Raw genomic sequence first — 18,960 nt, 5'->3', positions numbered from 1 at the left:
GAAACAATTGATATATTTTCAATTATGATAATTTGCAAATATAATTATTAAATTATTTATAGGAATCATAAAAATAAATAAATATTGTATTTTCAAAAAATATAATTTATTGATTTATTGTTCAACGTTTTTCAAAAAATATTCTTTTAATTTCTCCAGTGCTTTACTACGATGAGAAATTTTATTCTTAACTTCTTTCGGTAATTCTGCGTAAGTTTTATCACTGTCCAAAGGTTGAAAACATGAATCCCAACCAAAATCTCGTGGACCTCGAGGACTCACGATACTTCCTTGCGTTCTACCTTGAAACAGTAAAACTGGATCTTCCAATTTTCCTGAACAATAAGCAAAAGTACAAACTGCTTCCGCAGTTTTATCTTCCCATCCATTAAGCATTTGGTATAATCCTTCTGGTCCTAATTTGTCTAAAAACCACTTAATATAAGGACCAGGTAAACCGTTCATTGCATTAAAGCATAAGCAAGTATCTTCAATAATAACGGGACCTTTTATTAAATCAGCTGCTGCTCGACATTTGTTTTTGCAAATATCATCTATTTCTCCTTGATATTCTGGAAGATCAATCTTCTTGCTTATAATTTCTAATGGAAAATTTGTTCCCAGAATAGCCACAAATTCTTCTAATTTCTTTACATTTCCAGTTACAAAAACTATTGGTTTCGACATTCTGTAAAAAAATTTGAAATATAAAACTTCGCGCCTTTTTTATTCGATTGGTTGGTAGACATGCCTATGATATGCCTATAGATATGTATACCTGCTATAAGGAGAAAATGTGAAATGCGTTGGTTATCTTTTCAATTAAATTAAATAAAACTTTTATTAAAGGATATGATTAAAGATGTATTTTATGAATATTATATTTGTTGCACCTTGTTAAACAATTTCTATACACTCGAATAAAAAGTATTTTTCAATATTTAGTAATCGAATCGAAGCATGTGAAACAGCATGTTTTCTCGACAGTGTTGCTAACTGTAATTTTTTATCCCAAATGAAAATATATTTATAATTTAAAAAAGATTTATTCTAATCTTGTAAAAGCTTTATTTTTTATTTTATTTCACTGATACAAATTGAAAAAAATTATATAAAAATTAAATATAAATATTTTTTAAATAATCTTAAAAAAAAGTTATTTCTGAATTTTGAATTCAATTATTTTTTTAAATATTATAATATTTTTACTTTTTAGAGATACCTTTGCAATTTAATTTTTAACATGATATAAATTATATATTTTCTTGGAAACGGCATTTATATTATTTACTTTATGTAGAAGGGTCTTTTATGAATGATCCAGTGAATAACTTTAGATGTGGCTACATTCACGAAAGTCAAAGGAATTGCTCAAAAATGCCGAGTCAAGAGGTTGTAACAACGAAAGTTGTGGTGCATCCTTTAGTTTTATTAAGTGTAGTGGATCACTTTAATCGTATGGGAAAAATTGGTAATCAAAAAAGAGTTGTTGGTGTTCTTTTGGGATGTTGGAGGGCGAAAGGCGTGCTGGACGTGTCAAATAGTTTTGCAGGTTAGAATGACACTACTAATATTCATCATTTCCTTTTGATTTTTATAGATTTCGATCATAAATTTATTGTTCCTTTATTAATTTATTGGTTTTCTAATAATTTTTACGAATAAAATAAAATTATTTTTGTTGTAAAATTAAATATGATTATTTTTATTTATAGTTCCTTTTGATGAAGATGATAAGGACAAAAGTGTGTGGTTCCTTGATCATGATTATCTTGAAAATATGTATGGAATGTTCAAGAAAGTTAATGGTATGCATTTATTTATATGCATATGAATTTGAAAGCAATCAAAAATTTGAATTTTATATTTTTTTCATTCGTTATATCATAGCTCGTGAAAAGGTAGTAGGCTGGTATCATACCGGGCCTAAATTACATCAAAATGATGTTGCAATTAATGAATTAATCAGAAGATATTGCCCTAATTCCGTTTTGGTCATCATTGACGCTAAACCCAAAGATCTTGGTCTTCCAACAGAAGCATATCAAGCTGTTGAAGAAGTTCATGATGTAAGTTTCATATATATTTGATGTATTTGATGTGTTTATATCATAATCGTTATAATAATTAATAAATAAAATTATTACAGGATGGCTCTCCAACATCTAAGACCTTTGAACACATTCCTAGTGAAATTGGTGCAGAGGAAGCAGAGGAAGTAGGTGTAGAACATTTATTAAGAGATATTAAGGATACCACAGTTGGTACCCTTAGTCAAAGAATTACAAATCAATTATTAGGTTTGAAAGGCCTTCATGAACAAATTAGAGAAATTAGAGATTATTTGTTGCAAGTTGGTAGTGGTAAATTGCCTATTAATCATCAAATTGTTTATCAGCTACAAGACATTTTTAACTTACTCCCTGATATGACACAAACTAGCTTTGTCGATTCACTTTATGTGAAAACAAATGATCAAATGTTAGTTGTATATCTTGCTGCTCTTGTTAGATCTATAGTGGCATTACACAATTTAATCAATAATAAATTAACTAATCGTGACGCTGAGAAAAAAGAAACAGATAAAAAGGAAACAAAAAAGGATGAGAAGAAAGAAGAAGAAAAAAAAGATGAGAAAGATAAAATAAAAAATAAAAGTCAGTGAATAAAGTGAAACTGAAACTAATTTGTGTGATTGAGACTGTTAACATTACAGAAGTTCACAATTGCAAAGTTTGTTTATACATGTACAAATGTATTTTGTGCTTACAAACAATTGGTATTTCAAATTAACACCAAAATAAAACAAATGACGAATGTTCTTAAAGTGTTCTATCACACATACATTAAATAAAAGATATAACGGTAGAGATGCAGTTACACATTTCCATGATTTATAGCAAACACAAATTATTATAAATATTTAATAATTTTGCACAATTATTAAGAATGTTAATATTAAACGTTTATGAGATGTATAACATAATAACTGTGTTCACAGATAATCTTTTTTTCCTAGGAATGAGCAACTGCTTCAAATTACCTCTAACTTTTATATAATGTATTAATGGATGAAAAATTTCGTGATTTTTTCATAAAAACCAATATCATTCAATTGTCATTAGCGATAACATTTGAATGTATCGAAATTTTCTATATTATCTGAAAATAGCAGATAAGATTCTTATAATATACAGTTCTTAGGTATTATGAACATGTTTTCTAGAGAATTTAAGCATTCTTAACCATTACATTACGTTACTAATAAACGAAAATCGATCAATTTAAGCTTATAATTTTATTTATTTTTCATGAATATACAAGAACTCTATAATATAGTCATCAAGAGATGCACAATGTCAATCAATTATGCATTTCTTTGTATCATAAAAATTCACACATTTGATGACGAGCCACATGAACATGAAATTTTAATCTAAAAATAAGTTTTTATAGTGCAGATACCTGTTTAAGATGTAATCTCAAATAAACGATAATATAAATATTTTTCATTATCAAAGCATTTAACATAGTCTCATAACACTTGAATTTTCTTCATTTTGTTTTCACCATTCAGATCAATCATATTACGCGCAATTAAGAAAACATCAAACATGAATTATTTAATAAATTAATTACTGAAAATATTTAATCTTTCATGTTTTTATATGAAAATGTATAAAATAAGATATATTTGACTTAATAAAGTCCATCGAGCCACACTTGTCTTTTCACCTCCACTATATGCTACACCAACAAAAGGTTCTAAATTAGTATCGTTATAATGTTGAAAATACCAATTAAATGAATTGTCTTCAAGAACTTCAGCATTCTCGTTGGAAGATCCATCTATTCCGAATGGTTTTTCCTCATCATTTTCCAAATTTCGTTGAACAGCTTCAGCCATAGATTTCTGTTTCTCCGGTTCAGCAATGAGACCAATTCGTGGTGATGGAACTTTTGTTATTGTTGGTCTACCTAATGGACGCAAATTTTGGACCAATGAGGGTATTTGACCTCCTGGGACTAAAAACGCTGAAAGCGGTGATGCTTCCGTTTCTCGAGAAGCTTGAGATGTGGAATTCTTCCGATTTTCCGAAAATGTTGAACGAAAAGTTGAACGTTCTGTTATAACAGCATTCGAATCATCTACATGGTCGATATTAAAATATTATTTGTTTGAAATTATATAAAAAGTTATTATGATAAAAAGTACAATTTTACCAATTGATTCGTTTCGAACGTTTGTCGCGAGACTGGACGTTTCTTGAAATTCATTTGCCTCGGTATCCCAGTATACGTGTTTTTCCCCTTTTAATATCTCTGTCGATGTTTCTTTGGATAAAACATCTTTCATCGTTTCCAAGATAATTTTCGGTGTGGTCCAAACGATTTTACTCGCGACTTCCACCTGCAATTTTTCTTCGTTTTTAATCGCTTTCTTACTCATTTCCAGATTTTCTCCATTATAAGCTTCAATAGAAGTTCCATTTGTTTCGTGGTGCGGTTCATCTGATGCAGTGCTCGAATCCTTTGTTGAATTTGTGACAGAACTAGAAAAAGATAGATAAAACAGATAGATAAAAAATGTAATTATTATTTTTCTATGTATGCATTTCTATCTGATCAATCTAAGTTTACCTAATTTTTTTCACGCCATTTATTTGCCAATGAAAATCAGGTTCATTAACAGATACCGTGGATAATTCTTCCCTTTCTTTGGCCCCTGCTTTAGACTTGTTTGTTCTTAGATAAGTTCTTTCAACTTTTGCGATTGTCCCATTTCCACTCTTCCACCGTTTCCGTTCCTCTTGCGTAGCGTTCGAATTCTTCGAGGTTTCATTTCTAATCTGTCTCTCGTATGTTAATCTGGGATCAACTATAGGCACAAATCCACCTTGTCCTCGCGGTAATGGTGTAAAACCTCCTCTGTGAATTTCTGGTTCTGTAGGCGGAAACGTTCTGTAACGACCTCTTTCGGGCCTTCCCGAAGAATCTTTCCTCTCGAATTTTCTTCTTGAATTTCCCCAAAGATTGAAGTTAAGACTAGGCAAAGGTACCCCGAAGAATGTAAAACCAGAGCTGCTAGGGGAGGGAGGCATCGAGGTAATTTTTTTTATAGGAATGGTATTATTATAGGTAGTCGTAGTAGTTGAAATCTTCTCTGTCGTTTGAACGATTTTCTCATTGTTCGTTGGTACAGTGGTTATAAATTGAGTAGATGTGAATGTTACGTTTGATGTGTCATTTTTATTATCTTGATAATCAGGATACTCGTAGAAATAATCATTATCTTGAATATTAGGAGGATTCCTTGTCGAAGTCTCCTTTAAATTCATCCTTAACGGTACCATCTCGGTTGCTCCAAATACTAATGAAAAAAATATTCGGGAAACGTGTTGTCGATAAAAGAAAATATCGATAATTTAACGATCGAGTTACTTACTAGAAGAGGAGACAGGATACGGTGCAACGTCGATCATTTCCGCCTCACAGCCAGGATGAATCGGATCGATCTGTCTTTCGCGTTGACAATCCTGACGTGCTAATCTAATTTCTTTGAATAAAGATCCATCCGCGCATCTTGGACCCTCGGAGGAAGCTTGCTGTAACCATCCTCTTAACCATAACATTCCGCAGGAACACGAGAGTGGATTACCTGATATCACGAATAAAATTATTCTCTCACAAAAGAAAAAAAAATTAGTGACGAGTGCATGAAATAATAAGAGAGAGAAAGAAAGTGAACTACCATCGATATCTAAGACAGCGATATTCGATCTCAATCTTTTGAAGGCCGCTTCCGAAACGGAAGCCATTCGATTACTTCTCAAGCTGAGAACCCGAAGTCTCGGCATTTTATCGAAAGGCGAGCCTTGGATAGTGCAAATACGGTTGTTGTCCATCTGCAATTAAAGTGGACGACATATGTATAACGATCCGCTATCTTCTTAATTAACGATGCTGCTATACGATTGCTCTGCTAGCATAACGAGTGGCCTCGCACCACGGTTCGTGGCGAAGTTTCACTCTCGACGAGAAAGTATTCCTCGTTATTACTAAAGACTACTCCCTACTACTATCATTTGTCCATTCTATGTTCGCGTTACGAAAATCGATTTTTATCGTAACTGGATTCTTGCTTTCAAATTAAATTTAAAAGAAAGAATTATCACGTTCAAGTTATTAATCCTCTTAGTTAGCGAGTCGTTAAATGATCTATAAAATAATTCTTTCTCCTTTTACTTTCAGTTTCACTTACTTTTAATTCAACTAGCCATTCCATCGACGATAAACTGTTGCTGGATACTCTGGATAATCGATTATTGCTCAAATCTAAAACTTCCAGGGAACGCAAGCTATCCAAGCCAATGTAATCCAACGAAGGTAAATGATTGTGGCTTAAATTAAGGAAGAGAAGGTGAGGCACGTTAATGAATGCATTACTCGCAATTTCCTGAATCCGATTTTCCTGAAGTTCCGCGCTTTGCAGTAATGGCAACTCGGTGAAAGCTCCGCTTGGAATTATCTATATAGTTCCAAATGACGATAAAATGGTAGATTTTAATAGTGGTTTTTGAAAAAATATATATATATATATATATTTTTTTTTTCTGCTACCTGCAATCGATTCTTGCCAAGTCGTATCGCTTGCAGCTCTGGCAGAGCTCTGATAGCGTTTCTCTCGATAATTCTCAGATCGTTATTTTCCAGATCAATTAAGGTTAACTGTGGCAGACCGTCGAAGGCGCCCTCGCGCAATTCACGAATACGATTCCTGACAAGTTTGAGCTCGAGCAAGGCCGATAGGCTGCTCAATGTTTCCGGTGACAGGATGTTCAGCTTGTTAAAGCTCAAGTCTAGTACCTGAAGAGCTGTTAAGCCGTGTAACGATCCGGGTAACTCGGTCAAAGTATTGTGCGACGCGTACAATTCACGAAGGTCTCTGCAATTAACAACGTTTCCTCCCTTTGATACGGAATCACACAAACAGAAACAGGTGTTTTGCTAATTCGTCTGTTTAAATGCATTTAAATAAATTTAAGATCAAACTTTAAATAGACATATAAAACATTGTTAGGTTTTTCCAGAATCTGTGAAGAGCATATTGCTATTAATATCTATATTCATCGGTTATATGACCGATAAATAATGATTATAATCAATTATCGATATTTTCTCTTCATATTTAATCGATTAAAGTTCACTTGCTTGTTAAAGTAAATACAAACTACATAGTAGAAAATTAACGATATACGCCAGGATAGTGCTACCTAACAACTAGAAAGAGACATTCAACACGAAGAACTTTCTAGGTACCAATTTGCCAGTGATGCAACCGTATAACCACAAGTGAAACTGCTTTTCTATTCGCGTGTTGACGTGCAAAAAATGGCGCATCTTAATATAGTTTTGTACGCAATATGGTAGCATTATATATAGTTATACACAAGAAATTTTTTCCACTGGACATTACCTGGTATTAGAAAATGTTGCATGAGGTATTTGAGCAAGATTATTCCTGCTGAGATCTATTCTCTGCAAACGAATATTTTCCTGGAAGATATCTGGCCTTAGAACTTCCAAACGATTTCCCCTTAAGCTCAAATCCATCAGTGATCTCAGCGGTCTAAAACTTCGGCCATGGAGGGTGACTATTCGATTGTATCTCAAATCCAATTGCTCCAATCTCGATAAACCTTCGAAGGCGCCTTCCTCTATAAGTCGAAGAGAATTGTAGCCGAAGTTTAACTTCCTCAAATTCGGCAAATCAGTCAGACTGCCTGGAAGTATCCTCTCGATTCCGTTTGCACTGAGATCCAAGGATCTCAGGAGCGGAAGATCCAGATCTTGAGAAGATATCGCTGGTAAAATAACCATGCGATTCATAGGCATGTGAAGGTGCTCTATGTTGCTCGGTAAACCCGGAACTATTTCAAGCATTCGATTCCAACCGACGTCCAATTCGTAAAGATTAGTCAAATGATTGAACGTCAGTGGATGGAGAACGGAAAGCGCGTTTCCAGATATGTTTATATGCTCCAATAATGGCGTGCCCAAGAACGAATCAGGCTCTATAAGGCCAACCGCATTCCCACTGATATCCAAACGTCTCAAACTTGGCAAATTCGCTAATAAACGAGGCTCTATATGGCGGAAGTAATTTTCAGAAAGATCTAGCCCCTGAAATTGTAATATGTCACGATCAAATCCAAGAAATTGGGAAATGTTTCGCCGTCCCATCACTTACTTTCAACGCTGGCAAGTTCCAGAACGGCGCTTCCAATAAGTTTGACAAAGAATTATTTTTCAATCGAAGTTCCCTAAGAGCGGGCATTGCGGTGAAGGTCTCTCTTTGCAAAAAGGCCACTCTATTGTGATCAAGGTGAAGTCTTTCCAGCGTGAGGTGTCCCCTTAACGATCCAAAAGGTATCTCTTCGATTTGATTGTGGCTAACATCGAGGAATTTTAATCTAGGCAAAGCTTCCATTATCGATCTCAGTTCAGACACGTGGCTTAGATCGTTGTTGATTAACCACATCTCTTCCAATGCATTTCCAGATCTATGCGGGAAGAATTCAGGATGTATGTGATGTATAAGATTGTGATTGAGATCCAGAATTTTCAAAGCCGGCATTCTTTGAAATGCTCCAGCGAACACTTCGTTGATATGATTTCTCGACAAATACAAGCGTGAGAGGGCCGATAAATCTGTGAATGCTCCCTCACCAAGACGATTTATCCGATTTCTGTCCAGACGTATCATCGAAAGGGAAGGCAGATCCATGCAAGCACGGCCGATCATCCCGGCATCCACGATCGAATTTCCAACCAACGAGATCTCTTTCAATTCTGGTAAATCTATCAAAGCTCGAGGATGGACCCAGTGAATTCCACAGTCCGTAATATTCATCAACTCGAGCCGCAGTAGACCCCGGAAGAGACCAGCTTCCAAACGTATTAAACGTGGACTACCAAAAACGTGAAATTGTTCCAAGTTAGGCAAGTCTCGAAAATTTCTTGGGGCTAATTCTAGTAGAGCCGGTGAGTTAATCTGCAGATATCTGAGTTTCGGCAGTCCAGAGAATCTAGGAAGCTTTTTCATCACTCTACTCTGCAAGGTTACCGCCTCGAGACCGAGTAAATTTTCGAGGCTATCTACGGGCAACGAACGTAAATCCGGTTCCACGATAAATAGTTCTAACAGGGAATCGTGAAGGCCCTCTAACCATCCTGACGACACTCTTTCAAGACGATTGTTTCGAAGCATTAAACGAAGAACACGCAGACTAGCAAAAACTTTGCCTGGCAGACTAGGTAGATTATTGTTCTCCAAGATCAACTCGTCAACTGGTCGATCTAAATAATGACTCACTGCCTTTAGGCCCTCGAGAACTTTTGGTAATTCACTGTGACTGCACCTATTGACACAAATAAGAAATGATGATCTTGTCTGATGATCTTTTTTTTTTTTTTTCCTATTTTTGAAATGACACTTGCCATATTTGAATCTCCATGTCACGAGTAGAACATCTACAAGGTAGAATCCTCTCTTGAGTAGGACACCCGTACTCCGAACTTAACTGAGCACTGACACTGACAAAAGATAACAGTGTCAGAAACCAGCCAGTTATAAACACGCCTCTACCCCACGGTAATTTAATCATAGCGCATTTGGATCTTGGTCTACGACCTTAAATACCAGTCCCACATTTTCTGTAAAAATCATTTTATCTCTAACTGTTTGATTTATAAATTTTTTTTTAGAAATTACTTGAATATTATAACTAAATGTTAACTGTCTTTGGATGTCATGTTTTTTCACACATAAACCGAAGAACACGCTGTATATACATGGTGTCTACACGTCACGGTCGTAGACGACAAAATTAATGTTTCATACCGTAAGCAAAGTTAAAGACCGCTAGGAAAATCTTTCCCCGCGATAATTACCGTCGCCCGAAATTGCACGACACGGGTACGTCTTGACTAAATTGATAAAACATTTGTATTAATCGCAGCAACACGCAAACGTTTATTTATTTCACGAACAATAGTCAAATACTCTTATCGCAATCATCATCGAAAGAACAAGACGTTTGAGTAAGTAATTTAAGAAAATCGATACGGAAGAGGAAAGTCTTTTTACTCTATCTAGATAGAACGAAAACAAAGGTTTTCTTCGAGGATGGTGTTCACGGGTGACTACGCGTGTTTCATAATGCGCCTTCCGTAAGTAGAAACAATCGAACGACCTAAAAAAGCATTCGGACGTAAGGAATGTTGATACGAAGCAATTGTTAATTAAAATATTTAATCAAAAAACTGTAGAGTGTATGTACAGCTCGTAACCATATGTTTTGTTGAAAATTTAAGGGAGCGCGTCAGAATCCATATATACAGGTCGTTACACTCACGTGATTACATTTGCATTCCTCTAAACTAGATTAACCTGATTGTTGCCTGATAATACCTGAACCTATTACCTGATTGTTGAGGAAATCGGTTTTCATCGTTCAGTGAGCTTTAAAATTAAACTATCCAATTTGACGGATCTTTTCTGTGAACATTCCTCGTTAAATGACTCTTCGCGTGACGCAAATTGCAAACGGTTGACATAATCTTTCGTTGCATATCCTACTAGTTACGACTTACAATGCGTATAATTGATACAGGTGCAGCACTTTTTTTTTTATTGTTAATGTCCTATGTAACTACGATTGAACTATAGTATACGATCGTATACGATAGCAGTGAAAGTGATACATGTTTCCTCTGTCTTCTTACTTCGTATTCTTTCTTAAATTATAACACAAGTAATTTTATGCAACTTGGAAATAGATGGTGTACGTTTTAAACAAATAAAAGTTTAAGATTAAATGATAAGAATCGCATTATTTTTATTATTTATTATAATCCATTGCAATTTATAATGTCGAAACTGTTTAATTCTTGTATCGATTTGTTAGGGGATCAATTCCTACCTTTAGATTTCTTCTAGCCGATCAAAAGTCTCGATTTATTCCCGAATAAAAAGCGTTTCCACTTCTTAGAATTTTGTTGATTTCTTTTATTTAATTATTTATATTTTCTGGGACAATGGGATTAAGTAGCACTGCCTATTCACAAATCAAAAAACAACAACACGCCACGTTTCGAAAAGTTAGAGACGACTCGGTACTCTCGTTACGAACAGATACGAACTAACTACATGAAGAAGTTTTGTACAAAACGTGCTGATGCACAAAGTCGAGGGGAGAAGATGATTGTGGCGTGGGTGATGGCGAGCGGGACGAAAAGAGAATTGCGAAGTGCTGTGTCCAACCACCGTGAAGGCACGCTTCCAGGAAATTCTTCCCTTTCCACCAAATCTTTACGACCTACCAAATTGGTGACAGTGACAAATTTCGAATTTAAAATTGTAAATTTTTCAGGCTTCAAATCTATCAGAAGATTTTAAAAAAAATTACGAGCGAATTCAACTGGAGATATTTCACAGATATTGAAAAGATGATATAAGAATAAGATTTGTAAAAAGTTGTTAATATTCGTATTATTTAATTGTAAGATCACTGTAAATAATATCAGTTTATTGTAATGTTCACAACAATTCTTTGATTTATATCGACAAGAATCACGATTTCTATAATTTTCTTGAAAACGTGCAGCTAAATGTGTTCCAGTCCAGATGATATGAATACCATCTTCTTTTATTCGCTTTTGTCAAGATGTAGGAAAACATACATTAATTTGATTCAAAACAATATCGAAAAATTTTCCATTCCTCGAGAGCTAACCAGTATCTAACTACATTAATCATTCAAATTATGGCATCTTTTTATCTATTAACATCTAAAATCTATATTAAAAAATGAATTGAATTAAATGTTAGAATATTTAAATGAATAATTCGCAATGTAATTTTTAATAATAATAACACTATATAAATTTTTATTAGATAAATATATAAATTCTATGTATTTATATACTAAAGTATATAAATATACGAATGTTTACTTTAACTAGATTCATAGAAATTAAAAATTCTGCATTTATTAACGCACAAATACAGAAAAGAAGAAATCTGTGTTGCAACTGGTTTTCAGAATCAATCCTGTTATAATATTATGATTATGCAAGCCTATGGCAGTCATTTAAAGATATTGAAAGAGAAAACTCTTAATTTATTATGTTTCTTTGAGAATTTCTTTATGCAGATAAAAGTTTTTTTTCAAATTTTTTGTTTAAATATATCTAACGTGACTGTAACTGAAGAAAGAAGAAAAAAAAGTGTATTTCATTAAGAATTGTTACTTTTTTTTAATTGAATTTTTTATTTCGGATTTCAAAACATGTGGTGTAAAAATTTATTAAAAGTTTATCAATGGTTTTCAAGAAACGTTTTAAGAGATTATTGTATCATGAATTGTCCATTTCAAGAAGTTGAAAAAATTGAAATTAATAAATCACGTATTACTAAAAAATCACCAAGAATACTTATTACAGGTATGTGCATGATTTTAAAATATCAATTAAAATATTTGTTCCAAAATTAATTATTTTTTACAATAAATTTTTATTTAAAAATTTAATATTCTTTACTTTTTTGTATTATAAGGTGGTCTAGGACAATTGGGTACTGAATGTGCAAAACTACTTCGTAAAAATTATGGAAACGAAAATGTAATTTTATCTGATATAATCAAACCGACAGAAGAAAATTTATCAAACGGACCTTTCATTTTTGCCGATATTCTTGATTTTAAAGGACTACAAAAGATTGTAGTAAATTACAGAATTGATTGGCTTATTCATTTCAGTGCTCTTCTTAGCGCTGTAGGTGAACAAAATGTTCCTCTAGCTGTAAGAGTCAATATAGAAGGTAAAATAATCATTGAAGTTCTACAAAATAGATTAGATTGGAAATGAAATGGAATCTCTTATTAAGTGAATCTTATTAAATGTCGTCGTAATAATCATATTATACGGCAATTAATAATTATATAATTATATTATTAATCGTGAAAGAAAGTACATTAGAGAAAGTATATAGCTTTCAAAGAAAGTAGATCTTCAAAGAAAATCTTCATACAAAATTATTCAAAACGTAACAATTTTTTAAAACCTAAATTTTTCATTAAAAAATTTCTGTAAAAAATTAATACTTTATATTAATATTAATATTAATTAATATTAGGAATGCATAATGTTATTGAACTAGCAAAGCAATATAAATTAAGAATATTTATTCCTTCGACAATTGGAGCATTTGGTCCAGATTCACCACGCAATCCTACTCCAAATATAACTATTCAACGTCCACGAACAATTTATGGCGTTAGTAAAGTTCATGCTGAATTATTAGGTGAATATTATCATCATAGATTCGGTCTTGATTTTCGATGTCTTCGATTTCCGGGAGTTATCAGCAGTGATCCACCAGGTGGTGGTACTACAGGTATATATTTTATTATTATTTTGATTTTTTACTGTTATTTATTTTATTGTTTTTTTTTTTTAATTTTAATTTATAATGAATATATTTTATTACAAAAATATTTTCCTACCTCAAGAAATGGAGCATTAGAATAATTGCATAATAATGCAATTTATTGGTCTTTAGGGACAATAGTATGAGTAAATTGTTGAACATCTCTTGATCGCGAACCGTGAGGTTGTTTCTTGCGTTTCCCTTATCTTCTGAAGCGTAAATCTTAAAATAACAGCAAAATAATATTATGAAGAAAATCATATAGTTTGTGATAAAGTAATATTTTTGATATAATTAATAGATTAATTGTATAACTTTATTTTTTTGATAGACTATGCAGTAGCAGTTTTTCACGAAGGATTACTCACTAAAAAGTATGAATGTTATTTAGAACCTTATACAAGATTACCAATGATGTACATAGAAGATTGTTTATCAGCGCTTTTTCAATTTTTAAATACTCCAAATGAGAAATTACAAAGAAGAGTATATAATGTTACTGCCATGAGTTTCACACCTGAAGAATTATTTACTGAACTTAAAAAACATGTTCCTGATTTAAAAATTTCATATAAACCGGATGCAAGACAATACATTGGTTCGTATATAACATTTATAATTATTAATCTGCAATATATATAATGAAATAACATATTTAAATTTTAGCTGAAAATTGGCCACAAGTTTTCGATGATAGTGATGCTCGTCGAGATTGGGGTTGGCAACATAAGTATGATTTAGAGAAACTTGTAGAATCAATGGTACGCGATGTAAGGAAAAATTTTTCAAACAAAAGATCATTAAAAGAAGTTAATAGCTATGTATGATATGACTTAGATAATTGATATAATTGATATAAATTATATTATATAATTATCTTAAGATATAAAAATATTATTTATTTTACAACAAAAACAAAATATAAAACTTAGAAAATATATTTTTTATAATTACATATCTTCACTCATTAATTTCTCAATATCTTCATCATTTAGATAATTTTCTATTCTTCTTGGAGTTGGTTTAGATGTTCTAACTGGAGTCATGTTCATTTTATCAATTTTTCTCGATGGTGTAGTATTTCTTTCTGTACTCTTTGGGGTAGAAATATTTCTTGAAGGCGTACTTCTATCAATATTGGGAGTACTAACTCTAGGAGTTCCAACATTTAGCTTTCCAGTTTGAGAAAGTTTTTCTTTATTTTCAAATTCTGTACAAAAAACAAAAAAAAGGGACAAATTTATTTGTTAAATTCATATTTCTTTAATTTAAATCATTATTATACCTGTATCTTTGGTCAATATGGCCCGACTTTCTAGAAAATATCCATTTGGATGAATAATAGGTTTATCTGGCAAACGATTATGTAAAATTTTAAAGTATGCTGTACAAGCACCAAAGTAATTATCACTTTTTGCTAGTTCTGTTATTTCATTAATACCTAAAATAAATAAAATTTTAAATATCATTTCTTACAATAATAAAAAAAAACAATATACTTACTTGCTGCAGGTATGCCATAACTAAATAATTTTTGTTTTAATGATGCATTATCCATATGTTTATATGGACAACCATTAAATTCTCCAGGACTTTGAACAGAAGACATAATTTTTTGACATCCAAGAGGAGTGTAATTTGTCTGTCTACCTTCTTTACCATAAGTATGTCTTATAGTATAAGCATATTCCTTATCAAATTTTACTGAATCAATTTTTTTTGTGAACTCTGTTTTCCAAAAGGACAAAGAATCTTCCATTGTTACACCAATACCTTTTATAAATAAACCATATTGAATACGTCCACTGTTTTTTAGATGGTGGTTAGACTTAAGTGCTTCATGTAATATTCTCATGCACATAGGATATGATGTTCTTGATAACTGAAAATTATATATAATATTATTCAAGAATAAGATTATATAAAAAATAAATAAATTACCTCATCTAATTTATCTGTGGGTGTAGCAGAACTAGTCCAAACAACACATGTTTTATCAGAAATATTAGGTATAGATTTAAGATATGATTGTATTCTATCATCACCATGCATACGTATAATAGACATTTTTGCAGCCTGTGCAAAAAATTAAACTAATTATAATCTAAACGACATTTAGTTATGTATACATAATAATAAAAAATAATATAAAATAAAAACTTACTGGCATACCATCAAGCAAGTTTTTTCTAAAATAAGAAAGAAACAAAGATACTAGATCTATTTGTGGTATATATGCTATTCCTTGGTTTATATAAACTCTACGTGATCTAATTAAATCAGTAACTCTATAAAAAGACACTTTATAAAATTCTGTCATATCAATATTTAAAACTTTTATGGATGAAGTAGATAAACGAAGTTCTTCCCTAATTTCATCCTTTTCTTCTTGTGTAATCTTAAAAAAATAATAATATTGAAAATGATCATAAATTTAATAAATTATTTTAGTTCAATTTCTTACCTGCTGACAATCAATATTATGCATACTAAGTAACTTTTCTATTCCTTCTTTATCTAGTGAACTAAATCTTAATTTAAATAATTCTATTTCCTGATTAATAAACCACATCTGACGATCTGATTCTTGACAATGTGATAATCTTGATATAAAATGTGATATATGATCTTTTCTTCTACATTGTAAATCTGTTTCTGTTGGTGATTTGCAACCTTTTGCATATAAAAGATGTGCAAAATATTTCAGACCATCTTTCATTAAAGCTGTATGTAGATTTTGTTTACGATCTTCTTGTGTCTTAAAATCTGTTCTTATTGCATTGTTTTCCACATGTTGTAAAACTATAAAATATGATAATATATACAACTAGTTTTATTCATAATAAAAATTAATAACAATCATAAAATAATAAATCAATTATAATTTTCTATAAAACTTACGTTTTAATCTTTCTCTACCCAATTCCTCAAATTCTGTAAGTGAAATTTCTCCTGTTGGAGGAAAATCATACATGTGCAGGTCATGTTGATAAATATTTTGAAAATCAGAATAATCAATATTATTTCTAACATTAATTGTATAGCGTCTTCTTTTAGTATATTCCATTTTTTATAAAAAAATGTATCCACTTTTCTTTTATTTTAAATACATTTATAAATGACAGATCGTTCAAATAATTTTTTTATATGAGAAAATATTGTATAACATCTACAGTACCCAAACAATTAACAATAAAAAATAAACATGTATCTACTTAATATTAATTTATTTATGCATATACAACTATTGCCAACACATTTTGTAAAATGTAAAAAATCTAATATTTCACAAGAAATCTTAAGCCGCCATTACTATCATACTATCTTTCCCGCGCTTTTTTCCCGCTATTTCCTTACAAAAATAGTTTAACGATTTATATACCATTCATATGTAAGTATATATATTAGTTTTTTTTTTTTAAAAACAATATCAATATATATTTATTAAAACTTAGTATATAATTCATCAATATCTTTTGATATGGTAAAATGAATTCTTGGTTATAATATAATATACAATAAAATAATACGTATATATATTAAAAAGATACTACTATACATCATTGAATAAATCTATTATGGTTTAATATGTTTATGTACTATTGCAGTAGAAATATTTTTCAATTGAAGAGGCGCTAAATGGCCATCGGCACTATCAAAATTTTGTACATAAAGTTCTTTTACTTGAAGATTGAAAAATTCCATTCTATTTTTTATAGGAGATATAGCTCGAAATTCATGAATAGTAATATCATTTCTATTAATAATTTGTTTATCAAGAAAATTAACTTGATTCGGATACATTGAATCTCCTGGTAAAACATGTACAATCCCATCCAATAATTCTACTTTTACCTAATATAACAGATATGTCATTAAAATTACTTTTTAATATATTTTTTAAATGTTTTTTACATACTGGCATATTTAAGAGCACTCCTATTTTACTCCTATCAATTGCAAAATCCAACAAATTGTCTATGCTTTCGAACTTTGCTATTCTTGCAATTTCATATTGTTGTGGTGGTGGAAATGCAATTTTTGGAGTTGAAAATAAGAAATTTCCGGGCATATCCCACTAAAATATCCCATTTAATATTATTATAATTTTTAAATATAAATAATACATTCAAATAAATTATATTATTCATATATTATTAAAACAACTTTACTTTCAAATCTTCTATTTCTGTTGGCTCATGAAAAGTTTGAGGTAAAGAAGAAACACAAGCTAAATAAAAAGCAGTATTATATCGTCGTCCAGTAAAGTAAGTCGGTGTTAACCAATTGCTCCATTCATAAAGAGACCATAAATCTGGATAACAATTAAAATTTTCACACAATGTATAAAATTCTCTAGCATCATTATGTACTCTTGTTTGCCAATTATGCAATTCACTTTTAGAAACTGTATAAAAAAAATTTTAAATTTTATAATTATTATTTATTTATTTTAATGAAATAATTTTTTATTTTGTAATATTTTCACAAATATTTTAAATTTTAATCAAATAACTTTTTATGTGCTGTGCCCAACCAAAAGTATCTTCTCGAGATTGTTTGCAAATGAGTATACCACATTCTTCAAAAGTCTCACGAATTGCAGTAATGCGTAAAGAAATTTCTTTTGGCAATTCATTCGATTTAAATTGGAAAATTTGAGGACGAATAGAAGTATTTGGAGTCAGAGATGTGAAACTATTAGTATCAAAACCGAAGGTAGAAAAAAGATCATGCCATTTTAAATCAGCATCGGATGGATCTATTATTCCTCCAGGAAATACATATGTACTCGGTAAAAATTTTGAATTTTGATGACGTTTCAGGCATAGTAGATTGTAATTATACTGAAACTAAATAATATTTGTTAAACTTTTAATTACTATTTATATTGTAGTTAATTTTCTAATTAAAAACATAATAACAATTTAAATTCTCGCGCGTATTCGGCGTATGATTCGATTATCGATATTATTATATTTTCTAATATTAAATTAGTTTATATTTTATTATTATTTTTTTTTGTTATAATAACACAAAATAATCAATATATTTATCTAAATAATAAAGTTCTTAATCAAATATATTTGACATATTACTTACATTTGTCAGTGATGAACGTATATATTTTTGACGTGCCGTTAGTATTAAACTTACAGATTCTTTCCAAGCCTTCATTTTTTTATTTAACGTATTTAAATTTTATATTATAAATTGTTATTAAATGTATCTAAGTTTTATAATATTTGCAATTTATAAAAAATAATTGACATAGTTATAATTCCGTAAAATGTACTTATAACCTAATTGAATAAATATACCTCCATATTTAGATTTCAACATTAATAAAAAAAAAAAATGATTAAATAATATAACGATTGTATATATATATATATATATCAATATACATATATTCATCGATGTTGTTTTGTTCTAAATTATTATTAATTTACTTAATTATTAACTGC

The 18,960-nt window shown here is 30.7% G+C and overlaps 6 protein-coding genes and 1 long non-coding RNA gene across 9 annotated transcripts; 3 read left to right on the top strand and 4 right to left on the bottom strand.

The window, feature by feature from the left end:
• Positions 1 to 89: 89 nt before the first annotated feature.
• On the bottom strand, positions 90 to 1,023 carry LOC100867269 (inosine triphosphate pyrophosphatase). The gene is made up of 2 exons (XM_003690814.4): positions 779 to 1,023; positions 90 to 688 (listed from the first exon to the last, which is right to left on the bottom strand). The coding sequence occupies exon 2, from the start codon at positions 685 to 687 to the stop codon at positions 115 to 117; it is 573 nt and encodes a 190-aa protein (XP_003690862.1). The 5' UTR covers position 688; positions 779 to 1,023; the 3' UTR covers positions 90 to 114.
• A 166-nt stretch (positions 1,024 to 1,189) lies between these two features.
• On the top strand, positions 1,190 to 3,523 carry Rpn8 (regulatory particle non-ATPase 8). Its single transcript, XM_003690813.4, has 4 exons — positions 1,190 to 1,552; positions 1,716 to 1,808; positions 1,891 to 2,069; positions 2,150 to 3,523. Exons 1-4 carry the CDS (start codon positions 1,312 to 1,314, stop codon positions 2,663 to 2,665), a joined length of 1,029 nt encoding a protein of 342 aa, XP_003690861.4. The 5' UTR covers positions 1,190 to 1,311; the 3' UTR covers positions 2,666 to 3,523.
• atk (artichoke) lies at positions 2,192 to 11,255 on the bottom strand. The gene is given in 11 exon segments (XM_086914221.1): positions 2,192 to 4,149; positions 4,225 to 4,553; positions 4,642 to 5,371; positions 5,447 to 5,659; positions 5,753 to 5,906; positions 6,263 to 6,529; positions 6,622 to 6,946; positions 7,478 to 8,184; positions 8,252 to 9,490; positions 9,492 to 9,717; positions 10,986 to 11,255. Coding segments are annotated over 10 exon segments (4,626 nt in total). The 5' UTR covers positions 9,669 to 9,717; positions 10,986 to 11,255; the 3' UTR covers positions 2,192 to 3,664.
• Positions 6,253 to 7,059, top strand: LOC147656582 (uncharacterized). The gene is made up of 2 exons (XR_015294141.1): positions 6,253 to 6,387; positions 6,715 to 7,059. It is a non-coding gene; the product is annotated as an uncharacterized LOC147656582 (long non-coding RNA).
• LOC100867036 (DNA primase large subunit) lies at positions 9,669 to 16,814 on the bottom strand. 3 transcript variants are annotated; one of them, XR_015294140.1, is made up of 9 exons: positions 16,394 to 16,623; positions 15,957 to 16,294; positions 15,657 to 15,890; positions 15,434 to 15,568; positions 14,996 to 15,374; positions 14,778 to 14,933; positions 14,447 to 14,702; positions 13,569 to 13,714; positions 9,669 to 9,717 (listed from the first exon to the last, which is right to left on the bottom strand). XR_015294140.1 is itself a non-coding variant. In XM_003690812.4 (7 exons), exons 1-7 carry the CDS (start codon positions 16,557 to 16,559, stop codon positions 14,443 to 14,445), a joined length of 1,668 nt encoding a protein of 555 aa, XP_003690860.1. In that variant the 5' UTR covers positions 16,560 to 16,814; the 3' UTR covers positions 14,371 to 14,442. The 3 variants fall into 3 exon arrangements, 1 of the variants encoding a protein (XP_003690860.1); XR_015294139.1 differs by lacking the exon at positions 9,669 to 9,717 and adding an exon at positions 12,945 to 13,453 and having other exon boundaries at positions 16,394 to 16,813; XM_003690812.4 differs by lacking the exons at positions 9,669 to 9,717; positions 13,569 to 13,714 and having other exon boundaries at positions 14,371 to 14,702; positions 16,394 to 16,814.
• Positions 12,031 to 14,447, top strand: Tdh (L-threonine dehydrogenase). Its single transcript, XM_003690826.4, has 5 exons — positions 12,031 to 12,507; positions 12,620 to 12,883; positions 13,199 to 13,459; positions 13,824 to 14,090; positions 14,159 to 14,447. The coding sequence occupies exons 1-5, from the start codon at positions 12,354 to 12,356 to the stop codon at positions 14,317 to 14,319; spliced, it is 1,107 nt and encodes a 368-aa protein (XP_003690874.1). The 5' UTR covers positions 12,031 to 12,353; the 3' UTR covers positions 14,320 to 14,447.
• Positions 16,701 to 18,888, bottom strand: LOC100868974 (acyl-coenzyme A diphosphatase NUDT19). The gene is made up of 5 exons (XM_012494905.3): positions 18,596 to 18,888; positions 18,009 to 18,345; positions 17,665 to 17,900; positions 17,412 to 17,570; positions 16,701 to 17,347 (listed from the first exon to the last, which is right to left on the bottom strand). Exons 1-5 carry the CDS (start codon positions 18,668 to 18,670, stop codon positions 17,069 to 17,071), a joined length of 1,086 nt encoding a protein of 361 aa, XP_012350359.1. The 5' UTR covers positions 18,671 to 18,888; the 3' UTR covers positions 16,701 to 17,068.
• Positions 18,889 to 18,960: the final 72 nt, after the last annotated feature.

This window comes from Apis florea, unplaced genomic scaffold (assembly GCF_048593485.1).
Source record: "Apis florea isolate Af1SG1 unplaced genomic scaffold, ASM4859348v1 contig_3587_pilon, whole genome shotgun sequence".
Classification (NCBI taxonomy): domain Eukaryota; kingdom Metazoa; phylum Arthropoda; class Insecta; order Hymenoptera; family Apidae; genus Apis; species Apis florea.
This window is presented reverse-complemented; position numbering and strand designations above follow the sequence as displayed.